This window comes from Rhinopithecus roxellana, chromosome 17, assembly GCF_007565055.1.
Source record: "Rhinopithecus roxellana isolate Shanxi Qingling chromosome 17, ASM756505v1, whole genome shotgun sequence".
Classification (NCBI taxonomy): Eukaryota; Metazoa; Chordata; class Mammalia; order Primates; family Cercopithecidae; genus Rhinopithecus; species Rhinopithecus roxellana.
In genome coordinates this window covers 85,214,214-85,235,999 of record NC_044565.1, presented here as the reverse complement: position 1 = coordinate 85,235,999, position 21,786 = coordinate 85,214,214, and the positions used below count along the sequence as shown (strand labels likewise).

At 39.7% G+C, this 21,786-nt stretch overlaps 1 protein-coding gene across 7 annotated transcripts in view; it reads left to right on the top strand.

The window, feature by feature from the left end:
- The window catches only part of PSME4 (proteasome activator subunit 4), a 106,994-nt gene that overhangs the window by 9,182 nt on the left and 76,026 nt on the right, over positions 1–21,786 (top strand). For all 7 annotated transcript variants that reach the window (XR_749655.2, XR_004054325.1, XM_010378889.2 and 4 more), the window contains exons 2-3: positions 12,056–12,196; positions 12,788–12,904. Coding sequence is in view for 5 of the 7 variants with exons in the window: in XM_010378889.2 (XP_010377191.1) it covers positions 12,056–12,196; positions 12,788–12,904 (258 nt within the window). In the remaining 2 variants the exon portion in view is untranslated. The remainder of the gene's footprint in view (positions 1–12,055; positions 12,197–12,787; positions 12,905–21,786) is intronic.

Here is a 21,786-nt window from a genome sequence, read left to right as displayed (position 1 = left end):
CCTGTGCTAACATTCTTAAATATCTGCTAGCCGTAATAAAGAAATCAGTGTACTTTATGTTCTTAGCTCCCACAATTTAGCTAAAATATTTGCCCTGGCGTGCTTATACTGGTTCATGCAAGCATTAGGTCATAGCCTGTTCCTCTACCTTATTTGAAGGTGTTTTTACCTTTCTCAGCATTCCACAAGTTTCTTCCTCCTTCCTTTGTTCTCTGCCTTTGCCTTTTTTAAGAAGTTCGAAGTTGCTAGCCAGTCTGGATAAATACAGAATGTGAGGTCCCATTCCAACCAATGGAAACCGGACACAGCAGTAGGGTGGACACGTCAGGTTATAAATGACCCTGTCTCCTTTGTTAGGTGTACTCTCATGGCAGAACTGCTGGCGTGTGTACCCTTTCTGCAGAAAGTATAAAAATGACCTTGCTGAGGAAATTGTATTTATGTTCAAGTGCTGTTTCTTTATGGCACCTGGGAACAAGCATTTCAAACATCCCCTTTCCCTCCTTTATTTTGAGACAGGGTCTTGCTCTGTTGCTCAGGTTGGAGTGCGATGGCGCCATCACAGCTCACTGCAACCTCAACCTCCCAGGCTCAAGCAATCTTCCCATCTCAGCCTCTGGAGTAGCTGGGACTACGGGCATGTACCAGTACACCCAGCTAGGTTTTTATTATTTTATTTTTATTTTTGTAGAGACAGGGTCTCACTGTGTTGCCACGGCTGGTCGCAAACTCCTGGGCTCAAATAATCTTCCCGCCTTGCCCTCCCAAAGTGCTGGGATTACAGGCATAAGCCACTGCACCTAGCCACTCTTCCCCCCTTTTTAAATACAAAAATCCAAATCTATGTTTCTGTCTAACCTTTGCAGAAAATTAGATGAAAATCTCATTCTGTATGAACACCAAACTGAGAGCATGGTAATAAAAACAGTAAGCAAACAACAGCAGCAACAGAAAACCCTTGCATTCATTGAGACTTCTATTGGAATGTTAAAAGTAGCACATACTATAAGTATTCCCATTTGGAAAACCTTGAGGTAGACTACTTCCATATTTGGTTTACACTTAACATTTCTTCTCTCTCTTTTTTTGAGGTGGAGTCTTGCTCTGTCACCCAGGCTGGAGTGCAATGGAGCAATCTCGCCTCACTGCAACCTCTGCCTCCCAGGTTCAAGTGTTTCTCCTGTCTCAGCCTCCCAAAGTGCTGGGATTACAGGCGTGAGCTCCCATGCCTTACTTCCTATGACTTTTAATTCTGCAGATGTTCCGATTATTTTGACCTCGGGTTGCCTCTTCAGAGTATAACTTAAGTGATGACAGCTTTCTAAACTTTCAAAGTCAATGACCACTTAATATATGATGAAAATTCGGCTGAAAAAATCAATCCAAAAAACTCTATTAATGCTTTATTTTATCTCACTTTTACATGTTTTGTTTTCCAGGTACTTGGAGTCTCGTATCTAACTGTCTTATTTGGTTGTGAGTTCTTGGCCCAAAGGAACTATTTGAGTCATTATTGTCTTGTATGTGTTGTTTGCTCTATAAATGCTTTTTGAATATAGAGGTAATTGATTGAAAATAGGGGAGGTGAGTTTATGAAAAAACCCTGTTACTTGTTCACTCATTGTTTCTGGCAGTAAGAAGCTTTATCTACCTTTTTAACATTACAGGTAATGATGAAGGACTTAGTCTTAGAATAAAATCACAGTAATTTGTTCCTGATCCCTTAGTTTTCTCTGCTACTTTTACCTCTCGTTTTTGATGTTTCTATATGGTTAAACCTTGGGAAGAGAAGGAAAAGACTGGAACCGATATAGCTATAGTGAAGTGTTCATTTTGGGTGGGCAGGAGTTGAAGTTACTGCCTGAAATTAATTCAGGGGGTTGTTTAGAAATGTCATGGGTCATGGTATTTTTCCTTGCTGTAAAATATTTGTCATTTAGCCCTAGCTGTCAGGGATTAAGCAGCTTTTTTTCCCCCCTCTTTTTTTTTTTTGAGACAGAGTCTCGCTCTGTCACCTAGGTTGTAGTGCAATGGCATGGTCTCAGCTCACTGCAACCTCTGCCTCCTGGGTTCCAGCAATTTTCCTGCCTCAGGCTCCCAAATACCTGTGACTACAGGTGCGCACTACCTGTACATACAAAATAATTAATAAAAAATACAATAATAATAAATAAAAAATACAAAATAATTTTTGTATTTTTAGTAGAGATAGGGTTTTGCTATGTTGCCCAGGTTGGCTTCAAACTCCTGGATTCAAGCAATCCACCTACCTTGGCCTCCCAAAGTGCTAGGATTACAGATGTGAGCCATCATGCCCGGCTCTTAAGTGGCGTTTTAAAAGGTCCTTATTTCTCACCATTTCTTTACATATTTTACATTTAATAAAGTTTTAACATGTAATTCCTGTATATTTCTCGTTGAGAAATTTTCAATTAATCTTTTTGTTGGTAATTTGAATGGAACAATCTTCCTTCAACTCTGTTACTTTTTATCTGGATGCTATACAGTAAGGCTCCTGACTTTTTTTTTTTTTTTTAATAGTTATTTGGTAGATTTTAAAGTTTAGTCTAAAAGTGTTTTTTTTTTAAGTTGTTTCAGATGTTTTAGGTATAATCATAGCATTGACACCATACTTTTAGTTCCACCTTTCCTGAAATAATTACACTAATTTTTATTACCTATTCTTTTGATCTAGATTCAGAATAACGCTGAATCATAATGGTGAGAATAGTCATTATTGTCCTGAATCTGACTTTAAAGGAAGTGCCTCTTGGGGGAGGAGTGCCTTAAAGTCTGATATTGACTGTTTAATTAAGACTCGGGTGTTTTCAAATGGATTTGCTTTCTCTTGGTTATAATCCCATTAATATTTTCTGGTTTACATTGTATCATAATCAGATTGTTTGGCCAGAATGATTTCTGTGTGTTAAAGTTAAGTGAGTTTTTTTTTTTTTTGTGGTTTAGTTTATGACAAATTTTTTTTTTTTTTTTGAGATGGAGTCTCACTCTGTGGCCTGGCCTGCAGTGCAGTGGCACTATCTCGGCTCACTGCAATCTCTGCCTCCTGGGTTCAAGCAGTTCTCCCACCTCAGCCTCCTGAGTAGCTGGGATTACAGGTGCGTGCCACCACGCCTGGCTAATTTTTTTTTTTTTTTTTTAAAGATGGAGTCTCTCTCTGTCGCCCAGGCTGGAATGCAGTGGCACCATCTTGCCTCACTGCAGTCTCCGCCTCCCGGGTTCATGCACTTCTCCTGGCTCGGCCTCCTGAATAACTGGGATTATAGGCATCTGCCACCAAGCCCAGTTAATTTTTGTATTTTTAGTAGAGACAAGGTTTCTCCATGTTGGTCAGGCTGGTCTCGAACTCCTGACCTCAAGTGATCCGCCCGCCTTGGCCTTCCAAAGTGCTGGGATTATAGGCATGAGCCACTGCTCCTGGCCAACAAGTTTTTATATGTGTTCCACAGGGGACTGAAAAGGGAACATAATTTTTGTAAGCTCAAAATTTTCATATTTGTCTCACACAATATTTTGTTACCGTTATTCAGCACATAAAGTTTTGCTTTCTTTCTCAAGACTGTGCAATAGGTGGTATTATATACTGTTATCAGGAGATGCTTGATGTCTTACTTCTTCAGTGACATTAGTAGCCATTTTACATCGTTAGGGATTCCAAAATGGTGATACTTAAACATTTCGCTCTGCTTATTTGGTGAGAATCTCTAAAGCAGGGGTCTCCATCTCCCAGGCCACGGACTGTTATCTGCTGTGACCTGTTAGGAACCGTGCTGAGCCGAATTTACAGCCCCTCCCCATTGCTCACATTACCACCTGAGCTCTACCTCCTCTCAGATCAGTGGTGGCATTAGATTGTCTTAGGAGCACAATCCCTGTTGTGAACTGGGCACGAGAGGGATCTAGGTTGCGCACCCTTTGTGAGAATCTTGTGCCTGATGATCTGTCACTGTCTCCCATCACCCCCTGATGGGACTATCTAAGTTGCAGGAAAATAAGCTCAGGGATCCCACTGATTCTACATTATGATGAGTTGTGTAATTATTTCATTATGTGTTACAATTTAATAATGATAGAAATAAAGTGCACAATAAATGTAATGCCCTCAGATCATCCCGAAACTACCCCCACCATCTGTGGAAAAATTGTTTTCCACAAAACCGGTCCCCAGTGCCCAAAACGTTAGGGACCGCTGCTCTAAAGAACTTTTCCTCATGAAATGTTGTTTATCCTCAGTGCCTGTAGGAGTGGCAGGGTAAAGCTTAATTGTTCCCCTTCATTTACCAGTTTTTAAATTAATGACTTGGTTCCCTGGCATTCCTTAAAGATGTGGTCTGTGAGGTTTTGTTTTGATATTTTTCATGAACTCAATGGATTTAAACATATCCATTGCAATTACCTTGATTTTTTTCATTTTTCATTTTTCACCCTTTTCATTTTTGGTTGGTGAGAAACCTATTCAAGTTGACTCTTATGACTTTAAGTAGTCTTTGATAAGGGACATTTAAATTAAGATAATACACAGAAATGCAGAAATATTGATTATCTGATTTTAAGCATTGTATTTTACTTTAGAAGTTTGATACTAATTTTTTCATTGTTAATTCTCATTATAAAAATAATTCCTATTAGCCCGGCATCATGGCGGGCGCCTGTAATCCCAGCTACTTGGGAGACTGAGGCAGGAGAATCGCTTGAACCTGGGAGGCGGAGGTTGCTGTGAGCTGAGATCGCGCCACTGCACTCCACCCTGGGCGACAGAGAGACTCCGTCTCAAAAAATATGGAGAATAAGAATTCCTGTTTATTTTTGACATTATTATTATTATTACTACTATTATTTGAGACAGCGTCACTCTTGTCGCCGAGGCTGCAGTGCAAGGGTGTGATCTTGGCTTGCTACAACCTCCTCCTCCCGGGTTCAAGCGATTCTCCTGCCTCAGCCACCTGAGTAGCTGGGATTATAGGCACAAGCCACCATGCCCGGCTAATTTTTTGTATTTTTAGTAGAGACGGGGTTTCATCATGTTGGCGAGGCTGGTCTCAAACTCCTGACCTGAGGTGATCCTCCTGCTTTGGCCTCCTAAAGTGCTGGGATTGCAGGCCCAAGCCACTGTGCCCAGCCTGTTTACTTTAGAGAAGTGAAAAAACTGAAAATGTGTTTTGAAAAACACAAAAATCACTCAGTTTTACCACCAAGAGGTAGGTTTTGTTTTTCTTTCTTTCTTTTTTTTTTTTTTTTTAATTTTTAACTTTGTGGAGAGATGCGGTTTTGCCATGTTGCCCAGGCTGGTCTTGATCCCCTGGGCTCAAGCCATCTGCCTGTCTCAGCCTCTCAGACTGCTGGGACTATAGGCGTGAGCCACTGCACCTGGCTTCCAGAGATACTTTATGGTATTTACTTTTTTCTTTTTTTTTGAGACTAAGGTCTCACTGTTGCATAGGTTGGAGTACAGTGGCACCATCTTGGCACATTGCAACCTTCGCTTCCCAGGCCCCACCAATCTTCCCACCTCAGCCTCCTGAGTAGCTGGGACTACAGACATGCGCTACCACGCACAGCTAATTTTTGTATATTTTGTAGGCACGAGGTCTCGCAGTGTTGCTCAGGCTAGTCTCAAACTCCTGGACTCAAGTAATCTGCCTGCCGTGGCCTCCCAAAGTGCTTGGATTGCAGGCATGAGCCACCGTGCCTGGCCTGCTTTATTTCTTTTTCCTTGAATGATTATGTATTTTTATTTAGTTATATCATATTGTTTTGAGCCTTGCTTTAAAAATATTCCATTGCATATTCTACTAAAGGTTATTTGAAAACATGATTTTTAAATGACTGCATTGTAGTCTAAAACACAGGTGTCTAATCTTTTGGCCTCCCTGGGTCACACTGGAAGAATTGTCTTGGACCACACATGAAATACACTAATGCTAATGATAGCTGATGAGCTTAAAAAATTGCAAAAAAACCTAAATGTTTTAAGAAAGTTAATGAATTTGTGTTGGGCCACATTCAAAACAACCCTGGGCCACGGGTTGGACAAGCTTAGTCTAAAGGAATAAGCCACACTTTAACAAGCCATTCTCATACTAGACTTTTAGATATTTTTCAGGAAATTTTGAAAATTATATATGTGCATTTGGCTTTTTAAATTTTTTTTTATTTTTGGAGAGTCAGGGTCTTGCTCTATTACCTAAGCTGAAATGCAGTAGCAAGATCATGGCTCGCTGCAGCCTCAACCTCCCAGACTCAGATTCTCCTCGTGGTTCAGCCTCCCAAGTAGCTGGGACTACAGGCATGTGCCATCACGCCTGGTGATTTTTTTATAGAGACGGGGTCTCCCTGTGTTACCTAGGTTAGTCTTGAATTCTTGTCCTCAAGTGATCTTTCCTTCTCCTCAACTTCCCAAAGTGCTAGGATTATAGGCGTGAGCCGCAATGCCTGGCCTATTTTGGCATTTTGACTTTGATATTCTGAATTACTATTATTATTTTTTGAGACAGGTCACTCTGTTACCTAGGCTGGAGTGCAGTGGCGCGATCTTGGCTCACTGCAACCTCCGCCTCTGGGGTTCAACTGATTCTTCTGCCTCAGCCTCCCGAGTAGCTGGGAGTACAGATGCCTGCCACTACGCCCAGCTAATTTTTGTATTTTTTAGAAGAGTCAGGGGTTTTGCCATGTTGGCCAGGCTGATCTTGAACTCCTGACCTCAAGTGATCTGCCTGCCTCAGCCTCCCAGAGTGCTGGGATTACAGGTGTGAGCCACTGCACCTGGCCTAAATTATTTATTCAAGATAATATTGCTAGATGTAGGATTTTTATTAATTTGTTATTATTAAATTTTTAAATATGTATAGTAGAGATGGGGGTCTCACTATGTTGCCCAGGTTGGTCTTGAACTCCTGCGTTCAAGTGATTCTCCTGCTTCTGCCTTCCAAAATGCTGGGATTTCAGGTGTGAGCCATGGCACCTGGCCCACTGTCTTATGATTAAAAATTAAATCATTTGATTAATACACTGTAGGGCCATGAGGAGGATGCAGCTGGAAATGCTATTGTGTTACCTTGTACTCTTTTTTTTTTCTTCCCCTGTGGGAGGATGGAATAAAATGACTTGTCATCCATATATTCTGGATGGTTGAAAGATATATTCTGTATCAATCATGACTATTTACCAGGGTTTTCAGATATTTTGGGGCACCTAATAGTAATCGTTAGTCCTAAAACTAATGTGAAAATTAACTGGAAGGAGGGAATGGACCATCTGTAGATATAGTCTAAAGTAGGGTTTTTGAACTTAAGTGTACAGGAAAGTCAAACCAGAGTAGTCTAAGAAATGAAGGTTGGTAGTCTTTACTCTAGCACTCCAGGAATTTATTTTTCAATCACCTTAAAAAAAAAAAAAAAGACAAACAGCTTTACTGAGATTTAATATTCCTAGGATTTTTGGATCCCAAGAATAATGCATTTTAAAAGTTACCCTGCATCGTTCTTCTTTTTTTTTTTAAATAGACGTGGGGTTTCACCATGTTGCTCAGGTTGGTCTTGAACTCCTGAGCTCAATTGATCCTCCCGCCTTGGCCTCCCACAGTACTGGAATTACAGGTGTACTATGCCCAGCCTTTTTTCCCATTTTTAATTGCATTATGTCTTTTTCTTATTAGTTTGTAGTAGTTCTTTACGTAATTTGGATATGACTTCTTTGTCAAATATATGTATTTCAGATTTCTGGGCTTTTTACTTTTAATGGTGTCTTATTGTGACTAGAATATAAAGACCAATTTATTAATTTTCTTTTTATGGTTAGAACTTTTGTGCCCTTTTAAAACAAATCTCTTGCACCACATTTTGATAAATGCTGAGATAAGGACCACTTGCTGGTTGGCGAGGAACTGGGGGAAATAGAAGCTTTCTGAGGAGTCCCTCCAAAATCTTTCCCAGCAGTCCTAGGCTTTCCTGGAATCCCCCTGTTGGTCTCTTTTTATAGTATTAAAATTTGACCTTTGTTAATTTTATGTCCCTAACTAATGTTAAACATACAGTTGTCTGTCTACTGCAATGAAAACAATGGGCTGTAGCTGAGTTACTTCAGTGTTACTCTGGCTTGGAGCAGGGGCCCCCCAACGCCCAGCCCAGGGACTGGTATGGGTCCGTGGCCTGTTGGGAACTGGGCTACACAGCAGGAGGTGAGCAGTGGGCAGGCGATTGGGCATTACCGCCTGAGGTCTGCCTCCTGTCAGATGAGCCTTGGTGTTAGCTTCTCATAGGAGCTCAAACCCTATTGTGAACTGCCCGTGCAAGGGATCTAGCTTGTGCACTCTTTATGAGATTCTCCCTGGTACCAAAAAGGTTGGGGACTGCTGGCTTAGAGTACAGTGTTTCTCTAGTTTTTCTGCAGAAGTATCCTAACCACAGGGGAGAATGAGTGCATGACTCCAGGGGCATCTGGAATCTTTTTGTTTGTTTGAGACCGAGTCTCGCTCTGTTGCCCAGGCTGGAGTACTCTAGCATCATCTCGGCTCAACTGTAACCTCCGCCTCCCGGGTTCAAACAATTCTCCTGCCTCAGCCTCCCAAGTAGCTGGGACTACAGGTGTGCACCACCATGCCCAGCTAATTTTTGTATTTTTAGTACAGACGAGCGTTTCATCATGTTGACTAGGATGGTTTCCATCTCTTGACCTCATGATCTGCCTGCCTCGGCCTCCCAAAGTCCTGGGATTACAGGCGTGTAGTAGAGACATAGTGTCACCATATTGGCCAGGCCAATCTCGAACTCCTAACCTCAAGTGATCTGCCCACCTTGGTCTCCCAAAGTGCTGGGATTACAGGCATGAGCCACCGTGCCTGGCTGGCATCTGGAATCTTGACAAGGCCTGAAGCAGCCACTGAAAGTAGGGAATTTTTCTTTGACGTCTTCTATCTTTATCTTAAAAGTGTGTGCCAGTTTTTAGGGAGATTGTTTTCATTTAAAATAACATTTTAATGATTCCAGCTTTTGCTCCTAAATTTAGAGTGAAATTGGGGGAGGCGTCAGAAGGCTGTATCATTATGCTTGTTCAACAGCCCAAAATAATAATATCTTTGGGTGTAGGATGTTTTGTCTTCACTAATCTATGTGCGTTGCCATTTTAGGGTGTTTAAGAAACTTTTACGATAATTATGTTGAATATCCCTTATTTGAAATTCTGGGACCAGAAATGTTTAGGATTTTGGATATTTTGAGGTTTTGTAATATCTGCATTATGTTCTTACCGATTGAGCATCTCAAATCAAAAAATCAGAAATTGGAAAACTCCATGAGCATTTCCTTTGAGTGTCATGTTGTTGCTCAGAAAGTTTTGGATTTTGGAGGGTTTTGGATTTTCGGATTAAGGGTTTGCAACCTATACTGGCAGAGTCAAAACAAGATCTCGGGTCTCATTGCTCCTCCCTGTATACTTGCTGGTCTCATAGTAGTAATGTGAGATCATGGGATTATACCTTGAAATGACAGAAAAGAGCTGGATAAATTCAGACCAGCTTGAAAAAATAAAAACGAGTTAGTGAACCAAGAATTTTGAAGAATTTCTGGAAGATAAAAAAGCAGTTAGATGCCCTAACTTTAGAAATTAAATGTAAGTGCCTGGGTGCAATGGCTCGCCTGTAATCCGAGCACTCTGGGAGGCCGAGATGGGGAGATCACAAGGTCAGGAGCTTGAGACCAGGCTGGCCAACATGGTGAAACCCCGTCTCTACTAAAAACAGAAAAATTAGCCGAGTGTGGTGCTGGGCGCCTGTAATCCCAGCTACTGGGGAGGCTGAGGCAGGAGAATTGCTTGAACCCAGGAGGCAGAGGTTGCAGTGAGCTGAGATTGAGCCACTGCACTCCAGCCTGGGTGACAGAGCAAGACTCTCTCTTGGCGGGGGGAAAGAAGTTAAATGTAAGTTTAATTTGCTCTTAGGTACTGGGGGAGTGTTAAAGATCTTATGAGGAATACTAATGCTCTTTTTCCCATTGATTTATGTATTTAATAATAAAATGACCCTCCTCAAAGGGTTTTATGATTTTTATTTTTATTTTTTATTTTTTTTTTTTTGAGACGGAGTCTCGCTCTGTCGCCCAGGCTGGAGTGCAGTGGCCGGATCTCAGCTCACTGCAAGCTCCGCCTCCTGGGTTCACGCTATTCTCCTGCCTCAGCCTCCGGAGTAGCTGGGACTACAGGCGCCCGCCATCCTCGCCCGGCTAGTTTTTTTTTGTATTTTTTAGTAGAGACGGGGTTTCACCGTGTTAGCCAGGATGGTCTCGATCTCCTGACCTCGTGATCCGCCCGTCTCAGCCTCCCAAAGTGCTGGGATTACAGGCTTGAGCCACCGCGCCCGGCCCGGGTTTTATGATTTTAATTATACAGTAATTTGTTCGGATCATTTACTTCTGAATTATTAAATATACTCTGATTTGTTGTTCTTGGGTTTTGGGACACCTTTCTCTTTTCTTTCTTTTTTTTTTTTTTGAGATGGCGTTTCGCTGTTGTTGCCCAGGCTGGAGTGCAATGGCGTGATCTCAGCTCACCGCAACCTCCACCTTCCAGCTTCAAGCGATTCTCCTGCCTCAGCTTCTCTAGTAGCTGGGATTACAGGCATGCGCCACCATGCCAGGCTAATTTTGTATTTTTAGTAGAGACAGGGTTTCTCCGTGTTGGTCAGGCTGGTCTCGAACTCCTGACCTCAGGTGGTCTGCCCGCCTCGGCCTCCCAAAGTGCTGGGATTACAGGCATGAGCCACCGTGCCCGGCCATTTAAATTTGCTTAAAGTTAATGCTTTTGATTACATTGTTTATAGTTAGAAATTAACAATGTAATTTTGGATAAAATATTAATTTTTGGTGGTAACCTCATGGTATTGTAATTATAAGTTAACTGTTAGAAACAAATAGTACAAGTTATGTAACTTGTTTACAATAAGAGAGCAGTGTTTTAATTGGTCATTAGATGTTGATGATAACTCAGTTACCATTGGTTATTAAGATACTTATTTGGTAATCTCTTTTTTTTTTTTTTTTTTTTTGAAGACAAGGTCTCACTCTGTCGCCTAGGCTAGATGGAGCACAGTTGCGCCATCACAGCTCACTGCCTGCTTGACTTCCTGGGCTCCAGTGATCCTCCCACCTCAGCCCTCCCCCCGACCTGAGTAACTGGGACCACAGGCACACACCATCATGCCTGGCTAATATTTTGTATTTGTTGTAGAGATTGGGTTTTGCCGTGTTGCCCAGGCTGGTCTTGAAGTCCAGGGTTCAAGCGATCCTTCCACTTTAGCCTCTTAAAGTGCTGGGATTATAGGCCGGAGCTGCTTTTCCTGGCCTGGTAATCTCTCGATTAAAGTACAGAATAATTCTTTACTGCATAACAGTGAGAATAGATATAAAATACTTAATCATCAAAGACATTTGAAATTGTTACCACACCTGTTTTAAAAAATTGTCATTAAAAATAAATATCAAGTTTATCTTAATTAAGTGTACAATGCAGTGTTGTTAACCATATATACGTTGTTGTACAATTTTTTATTTTACGTGACTGAAACTATACCCATTGAATAACAGCTCTCCATTTCCCCCTCCTCCCAACCCCTGGCAGCAACTATTCTACTTTCTGTTTCTATGAGTTTGATTACTTTAGATACCTACACAATATTTGTTTTTTGTGACTGGCTTATTTCACTTAAGGTTCGTCCATGTTGTAGCTTATGCCTGGATTTCCTTCTTTTTTAAGACTGAATCATCCTTATCCACTGGTTCTAGCTGAAGTAGGATGGGATCATTCTTCCTGGCAAATAAATTCCCGTCTCTATCCAGAAAACCAAGAAAAAGTTTTACATGAAATGTTAAAAAAAAAAAAAAAAAAAGACAATCCATTGTATTGCGTATGCCACATTTTCCTTATCCATTCATCCTTCTGTGGCCATTCAGGTTGCATCTACATCTTGGCTTCTGTGGATAATGCTGCATTGAACATGGGTGTATCATTATACCTATTTTTAAAGGGTATATCTGTTTTTCTCTTGCAGATACATTCGACTTTATGGGAGAAAATTTAGCAAAGAAGATCATGTTCTTTTTATAAAGTTATTGTATGAGCTGGTATCAATTCCAAAACTGGAAATCAGCATGATGCAGGGATTTGCCCGCCTTTTGATCAACTTGTTAAAGTAAGTCTATTTCCAGTGGTTTCCGTTAAGGTTTGTTTGTTTCTTCAGGGTTTTAGGGAATGAGGACTAAGTCCTTTTGGTAAGAAGACCAAGTCTCAAATTGCCAATTTGGAAAATGATTGCAAAATACATTATCTTTAGTTTCATCAAATGTGTTAATTAACTTTTTAGTTAAAATTGCATCTCTTCCATGATGTTGTCTCTTCTCTAGCACCCATTGAACTTCCCCTTTTATAGGTTGTTAACTCCCTCGAGAAGACAAGACAAATATTATAGATTCTTTTGCTTACCCTGAAGCATCCAGCTCAATGCTGGAAACAAATATTCCATAGTGTGGGAAAACATGAAATTCATCTACAGTGATGGTGACACAAATTTAAATGCCCTCTTTTATCTGCAACTCTTTGAGGTTTGAGCAGCAGCAAGAATTGGGAGCATTCTTATGTTCTGCTAGTGAGTGTCCGTGGCTGGGGAAAAGCAAAACCCACTGTGATGAGCAGCAATATTTAACTGTCCCTGTGTAGTATTTGTGGTATACACACATCTGTGCACATATGCATACGTAGGTATTTGTTTTATTTTACTTTTTAGGAAAAAGGAACTTCTTTCAAGAGATGATTTGGAGTTACCCTGGAGACCACTTTATGACATGGTAGAAAGAATATTATATTCCAAGACAGAGCACCTAGGATTAAATTGGTTTCCTAAGTAAGTGTTTCCATTTAAAGCACTTATTTGGGAGTACTTGGGGTCTTTTAGGGGGTGATCATGATTGAAAAATATTGGGTTGTTTGAAAGAAACAAGCAGATATTTTAATGTGCATATTTCTATATAATTTGACTCCTGAAGCAATTCATTGCCCTCTATAAACTGTATCTGAAGCTGCATCTCTCTTGCAGATCATTGACTTCTTCCATCTACAGCCTGCCTCTTGGAGACCTAATTTTTGGTTTTATATTTTATTCTGAGTTTATATAATAAAATAGCATCTGCCTTTTTTTGGTTAATAGTGATTTCATACTTGACTGACAGGTATCATTTCTATTCAATTGTAGTCTAGCTTTAAATTTTCTCAGTTTTAGCATGTTTGGCTTATCATTCTTCTTTTTTCTGAGAAAGGTCTCCCTCTGTTGCTCAGGCTGGGGTGCAGTGGCATGATCTCAGCTCACTGCAACCTCCGCCTCCCAGGTTTAAGTGATTCTCGTGCCTCAACCTCAGGAGCAGCTGGGATTACAGGCGCGCACCACCATTCCCAGCTAATGTTTGTATTTTTAGTAGAGATGGGGTTTCGCCATTTTGGCCAGGCTGGTCTCGAACTCCTGACCTCAGGTGATCTGCCTGTCTTGGCCTCCCAAAGTCCTGGGATTACCGGCATGAGCCACCATGCCCGGCCTCTTTGGTGGTTTTTTTGTTTGTTTGTTTCAGACGGAGTCTCGCTCTGATGCCCAGGCTGGAGTGCAATGGCGTGATCTCAGTTCACTGCAAGCTCTACCTCCCGGGTTCATGCCATTCTCCTACCTCAGCCTGCCCAGCAGCTGAGACTACAGGCACCTGCCACCACGCCCAGCTAATTTTTTTTGTATTTTTAGTAGAGACAGGGTTTGACCGTGTTAGCCAGGATGGTCTCAATCTCCTGACCTTGTGATCCGCCCGCCTCGGCCTCCCAAAGTGCTGGGATTACAGGCATGAGCCACCGCGCCTGGCCGCCTATTCAGTTTGTAATAGCCAGCTGTTTTTTCTCATTGTCTAGAGTCATTTGTGATATATACTCGTTTCTTTTTCTTTTTCTTTTATTTTTTATTCTTTGAGACAGAGTCTCGCTCTGTCACCCAGGCTGGGGTGCAGTGCCGTGATCTCGGCTCACTGCAAGCTCCGCCTCCTGCATTCACGCCATTCTCCTGCCTCAGCCTCCCAAGTAACTGGGACTACAGGCGTCTGCCACCACGCCCGGCTGATTTTTTTGTATTTTTAGTAGAGACAGGGTTTCACCGTGTTAGCCAAGATGGTCTCGATCTCCTGCCCTTGTGATCCGCCTGCCTCGGCCTCCCAAAGCGCTGAGTTTACAGGCCTGAGCCACCGCTCCCAGCCTGTGTACTCATTTCTTGAAGAGCACCATTCTCTATGCCTGTATTAATTTCCTTTTTCTTTTTTATAAATTAAGTCTTTAAAGACTTCTGCGGTTTTCTCTCTCAGTCTTAGGCATGTCTACATTATTTCATTATTTCTTGTTAAATTCATTTAATCTATGATTAGCCCTCAGCCTTTACTTAGGTCAACAGTCTTTGTCCCTTACCGTAGATTTTTTGAAAATAAGTGCAGATGGCAAATGTGAAATGGTGTAAATGGAAGAGGTAAAACATGATCATCAACTTAGGTCTTAATTGGTTTTTGGACAGTTTGGGACAAGTAAAGTGGTTAGAAGTCATTTATTTCTTGCAAGTTTCATGTGTTAAAACAAGGAAACTTATTTCAACCATAAAAATGCAAATTTTTTCATGAAATAGAGTTGTACATTGTGCAAGTATGCTTTTACCAGTATTTGTTATGTTTTCTTCCCTCCCTCCCTCCCTTCCTCTCTCCATTCCTTCCTTTCTTCCTTTTTCAGGGTTGCTCTGTTGCTCAGGCTGGAGTGCAGTGGCAAGATCTTGCATCGCCACAGCCTTGACCTCCTGGGCTCAAGCAGTCTTCCCGCCTCAGCCTCCTGAGAAGCTGGGACCACAGGCATGTGCCACCATGCCCGGCTAATTTTAAAACTTTTTATTTGTAGAGACGGGGTCTCACTGTATTGCCCAGGTTAGTCTTGAACTCCTGGGTTCAGGAGATCCTCCCGCCTTGGCCTCCCAAAGTGCTACGATTACAGGCTTGAGCCACTACACTCAGCCCCAATATTTATTAAGAAAACTCAAAACTGAATACAAAAGCTTTGTTTGTAAAGATTCCTTTTGGGTGTTATTTTTGCCACAGGGACCATGATCTCTACTGGTTTGACTGAGTCTTCTTTAAATGAGAGGTCAGGGAATTTCTTACTGGCTTCACCATTTCAGATGAGATTGGGCACATTCAGGGTGTTATGGCCATAGACAGGCTTCACCATTTCATAGATCTCAGGAACCTTTGAACTGTGTTCAGATCAGTTATCCTTCTGAGATTTTTCTGGCTGATAATTTTGGCTGCTTCTGAAAGTATTTTGTAAATGAAAGGAGGAGATAAGGCAGTTTCTTCAGTGATACCCTGTTCTTTAGTATGCCCTCTTCGCTGCTTTATAACCAAGCGTCCTACTTTCCTGCCTTAAAGGTCTACCTTTGCAAAGGCACATGCTGCTTTTAAAGTCCTGTGTGGTCATTAATAAATATCCATGGCTTTCGTCTTCAATGATAAGAGCTGTTTGTCTGGAAATTTTCTATTAATATTGGTCAGTCAGTGCTTATTGATGATGTTTACCGTGTCTCTTCCTAAAGTGTCACATCATCCTTGTCCTTACAAGTTTTACCATGACTGTTCTTGATCTTTTGAAGACCCGTTGTGACTGAAACATGGCACTGATTCCCAACTCTTAACAGACTCAGCATTTCATTTTGTAATTGTAATTATTCTAAAATAAACTCTATAAATCATATAACCTACCTATACTTATTACCTACACTGACAATTTTGAGTTTTTTCATCTTAGATATATTCTGCCACATTTTGAAACAGTTTTGTCGGCTGACTACATGTGTTCATACTATTTTTAGAATGCTATTTTTATAATCAAAAGTGAAAGATTGCTTCATTTGTTAACTGTCTTTCAGATTTTAAACTTATGTGCCTTATGTTTTTGTCCTTATTGAAATCGCTGCTTAGGGTGGTGGCATGTATTTCAACATAATTTTAAAAGCTAGTTCTATTGTTTGAAGCACAGATTATCAACTTCCCTCTCTTCCCTTCCTCTTTACCTTTTCCATCCTCTCTCCATCCCTTTTTGTATCCTTGTTTCCCTCTTTTCTTTTCTTCCTTACTTCTTCCTTCTAGCTTTCCTCTGTCTTTTTGCCTCTAGGGCAAAAGACCCTTTTTAGTCTCTTTATCCCCATCTCAGTCTACTTTTTACTGGAGAAAGAATTGGTCATGTTTTTTATGCAATAGAAGAAGTAAAATTGGAAAGGAGATGAGTGTGAACTAATTGTTAGCAATATAAGAATTATTATTTACTTTATAAATGAAGCTTTTGAATCTTATGGACATGGTTTTATTTTATAAAACAATGTCCCATACACTTACTTTGACTAGCATATTACAAGTTATATCATAGGCAACACACTAATGGTGTTGCTCCTCACAAAATGTGGGAGAATTATGCATAGATCTGCTTTTACAAATGGGCACAAACAATTCATATTTCAATTGTTATATGTATAAATTTATTTAGTATTATTACCACTGATTTAGTTTTTGTGGGTGGTTGTAAAGGTTTTCATATTTGCATCATGAGTAGCTTGGGCCTACATAACTTGTTTACTACTTTTTAAAATTTATTTTTAAAAGTATCTATTCTCTTTTATGTGTATTGTTCTAAGGGTATCATATAGTATTATATTTTCATTTTTTTCATATTAATCTGCCTCTGGAGAAATTATGAGATATTTTCTTTTTCTGGCATTTGTTTATGGCATTTGTTTCTCTCCTGAGTCATTAAAGAGCTGTTTGAATTGGTGCTCTTTAAGATACAGTTAAATCCTTTGTCCTCAGCTCCCCACACTCACCACATGGAAATGACATTTTCCAGACCTCTGTTTGGGGTTTCTTGGCACATGTGGCCATACTTAGGAGTTTAAATTACTACCAGCAGCTCATGGATGATCTTCTCTAGCTACAAAATTTAATATGATAATCAAATGACGAGAACAATTTCTCCTAAAACGTGTTGAAATTTAAAAGATTTTATGGTTGTAAACCATGGTTATTAATATGGTATTTACAATTATTTTTTAATGTATTTGAAGACTATCCTATTTATTTTTAAAAATATTCTTTTATTTGGAAATTTAAAGTTTTAGCAAAATTTGGCCGGGCATGGTGGCTTACGCCTGTAATCCTAGCACTTTGGGAGGCTGTGGTAGATGGATCACCTGAGGTCGGGAGTTCAAGACCAGCCTGGCCAACATGGTGAAACCCCATCTCTACTAAAAATACAAAAATTAGCCTAGTGTGATGGCGCATGCCTGTAATCCAGCTACCCAGGAGGCTGAGGCGGGAGAATCGCTGGAACCCGGGAGGCAGAGGCTGCGTTGAGCTAAGATCATCCCACTGTACTCCAGCCTGGGCGACAGAGCCAGACTCCCATCTCAAAAAAAAAAATTTTTTTTACCAGATTTTATTAATGTTTTGGATAGTGTTTCTCACAAAAGTTGTTTCTGTGCTACAATGTTCTTTCTTTAAAAACTGATCTTTTGAAAGCAAATTTAAAAAATACTTAGTTCAACTTCAAGTTGATCAGGCTCATTGTCATTTAAAACATTTATGCATGCTCTTTTTATGTGAGTGGTAAGGGTTATTATAATTTACTAACACTTACCATAAAGGTATACTTTTTAAAAGTAATTTTAATGAAAAGTCAATGCTAACGGGCATCAGTAAGGACAATGTTGTACTTATTATTTATACCCTTTTTTTTTTTTTTTTTTTTTTGAGATGGAGTTTTTTTTTGCGCTTGTTTCCCAGGCTGGAGTGAAGTGGCACAATCTGGGCTCACTGCAACCTCTGCCTCCCAGGTTCAAGAGATTTTCCTGCCTCAGCCTCCTGAGTAGCTGGGATTATAGGTGTGCACCACCAAATCCAGCTAATTTTTTGTATTTGTAGTAAAGATGGGGTTTCATCATGTTGGCCAGGCTGGTCTTGAACACCTGACCTCAGGTGATCCACCCACCTCGGCCTCCCAAAGTGCTGGGATTACAGGTGTGAGCCACCACACCCGGCCTATTTATACCTTTCTTTTTTTTTTTTTTTGAGACGGAGTCTCGCTCTGTCACCCAGGCTGGAGTGCAGTGGCCGGATCTCAGCTCACTGCAAGCTCCGCCTCCTGGGTTCACGCCATTCTCCTGTCTCAGCCTCCCGGGTAGCTGGGACTACAGGCGCCGCCACGTCGCCCGGCTAGTTTTTTGTAGTTTTTAGTAGAGACGGGGTTTCACCGTGTTAGCCAGGATGGTCTCGATCTCCTGACCTCGTGATCCGCCCGACTCGGCCTCCCAAAGTGCTGGGATTACAGGCTTGAGCCACCGCGCCCGGCCTATTTATACCTTTCTTTATGGTGAAATTATCTTGGCCCTAATTTTGAGTGAAGTGGCTATGAAAAATGACTACTTACTAGTTTAACTGAGCAATATTAGATTTTGAAGATTAGATATCAGATGGATAACGTCTAACCAACTTACGGTGGATTTGTTTGGATTTAGAGAAGGCAAGTAAAACTAGATGAGTGTTTGGCACAGGTTTAAGAAAAATAAATACTGTATAAGCAGTTACCATTAAGTTATGAAGGGATGAAGGCAGATATACAGAATAGTCCATCGTTACAGTTAACCAGTTCATTTATGAAAAAGCAAATATTATTCTGAAGTTAAATTTTAGTTCAAGAACTGTCAAGTGAAGCTGCAAGTACTTCTGGCTATGAGCAGTCTAGTTTACTCTCATCTTGAGTATTTCATTTGCTATACTTTCCCCTGGTTTAAAAGTGAATATTGTCCTGATAAGGCCAAGGAGGCAGGAGGCATAAACCTCCAAGTTTATATGAGTTCACTGTCTCAGTAACTGGAGGCTAAGACTATTGGTTTTCCTCAGGCTTATGTGCTAATATTTAACATTTACTTTATTAATGGCATCATAAGGAAATCAAGGTCCAGAGAGGAAAATTCACACAGAATCATTGGTTGAAACTGGAACAAGAGCTTAAGAACTAGGACAAGGACTCACTTTCTACCCTTAATAATAGGGTGGCAGTTGGGGAGGAATTTCCTATTCTGATGTGATTTCCTAAGTCATAAATTAGTAGCTACTCAGAGGCAGTAGAATCAATGTAAGAACAAAATAAGCACAGAATTTTAATTTTTAAGGAAATTGAGGATATAATTTATTATGGCTAAGTATGAAATAATAGATAACATTTATTATCCTTAATTCTGGGCCATATACCTGCTTTCTATACATTATCTCATTTATTTTTATAACAGGTTTATGAGAGGTAGGTATTATTACTCATATTGATGAGAAAACAGCTATAATACAACTAGGAAGTAGCAGAACTGATACTCAAATTCAGATCTGTCTGACTCTAAGCCCAAACTGTAAACCATTATATGCTCTACTGTGGCTTTCTTTTTCGACCTAACATATATTTTTCAACCTAATGTATCTTTTTAAAGAGGAAATAGGGTATAAGAAAACCCATCCAAAGCTTAGTCACCCTTTTGATTTTAAAAAAAAGAAAAAAGTGTTTTGAATTGTTATCACTTTAATATTATACATTTCCAACAGTTGGAAAGTATTTAGTGATTATTCACTCCCTCTAAAAATTAGTGAAATGTAGTCTAGTAGCATCTAGCCTTAACCTTTTATTTTATTTTTAAACAGAAACATTGTTCCTTTCATCTTGAGAGATTACAAGAATCACAAAAGGTCACTATACAGATATCACAGGTTAGAGAGATTGTACCCTTTTCTGGATAAACATCATAAATCCAATGGTACAGGCCTTATGTATAAGAAGGGATTGAAATTGACTTTATTTCCAGTAACTAAATTGCATTCCCACATACCCTAATCCTCTAATAAGTGAAGTGACTCTATCAAGTGTTACAGTTAACTTCCTATTCTTCTGAAGCATGAAGGGAACTGGAGAAAACATGTAGCTTTGCAGCCTTTTATGACTTGCTTTCTAGAATCATTTATGACATTATGCGAAAGTATGTTGGTATAGCAAAAGTCGTAAGTGAAAACAGCAGGTTTTCTGTGTAGCGCAGAACCAATAAAATACATGCAATGTAATGAGAACATGAACATTAGGACTGATAGAATTGTAGATCTAATGCTCATTTTCATGGATAAACAGTTTACAATTTTAAAATTACCTTTTAAAAATCTGCATTTAAATTGAGCAATTTAGTTTAAAACTAGATGACTCTTGAAACTTTAGCTGTTAATTCTATACTTGTTACTAAATGGGATTCTTCTATCTAAACTAAAAGAAGACCCAAGATCTGTGCTTTTTGTTACTCTGATATAAAATGTTTATTATTATAAATCAATAGACAGAAAAGTATAAATATATGCAAGCAGACAGCCTTTTTATAAGCACTTTGGAAATGCCCAGAAATAAAAATCACAGCCGTGGTCTTCAGAGAGCTTTAAACATAGTTGGATAGAAGTTTGCCCTGTTTTTTTTTTTTTACTGGGCAAACTTAGATGTTCTCTAAACTGTGTTTTTGAATTGCTTAGCCTTTCTATAAGAAAAAGAAGAACCTCCCTCTCATGACGAGAGACAGTGCTTATTGATGGCCCTTTGGCCATGTATTTTTTTTTTTTATTTTAGAAGTCATCTCATGAGTTGTAACCTAGTTGCCTCTTCAGTTAATTTTTCTCTGAGTAGTTTTGAAATTAAAGAGGATTTCTACTGCTCCAAGTAATGAGATTATAGTTTTCCTTTCTTGGTTATATAATATATTGATTATTTTTGATGAGTTTGCTTTCTGTTATTCCTTGGAATTTCTTTGCAGATTAGTTCCTAAACTTTCAGAGAAGTTGGATAGACTTCTGGACTTCAGAATTTCAGAAAGCTTAATAAGAAAGTATCAGGTGGAGACATTGCCTTAAAGTTACTCCTTTCCCATATATGTATATATACATTTTTTTGAGATTTGGGAATTTTATTTTTACTTGTACATATCATACTGTAAGTAGTCACACATGTATTTTTAAATTCCAGCTCAAAATTACCTAGTGCTCTGCTCTTGTTTGTATTGTTTGTTTGCATTTGACTGCTTTACTATGATCTAGTAAATATTTAAATATTCCATTCTGGTCATGTGTTTAAACCAGTACACATTGGCCTTTTTATTAAAAAAGAAATGTTGATTATAAATTCATACATACATTTTTATGTTGGTCTCCTGTATTCACTTGAGGCAACTACACGTTGTAAAGTAAGTTATAATTCTTAATGTTACTGGACTAACTTTATAAGTATCTGCTCAAAGAGATGCTATTGTTCTTTTTGATAATTGTTGCTGGCCGTAAAGTGCCTTGGAGGGTTATTGAACTCATGAATTGGTTGTGAAAGCTAATTTCTGACGGAAACACCCAGATTTTGGTCTGTCTGCTGCTTGTGTTTTGATGTAAAAGTATTTTAGTAAAAATTATTTGAAGTGTTAAGCCACTGTGTTGATAAGTATGGTGTATGGTCATTGCTGCCTACCTTGTAAAGACTGAAAACAATTTGTTCTTTTCCCAGTGTAACATTTTTTTCCCTTTAGTTCATACCAGAGACAACGAAATTAGGGCAAAGGAAAGAGTAGATTAAGGAGTTTAGGTAGTTAATCCTTGCAGTTCTGTCTGTATGAAA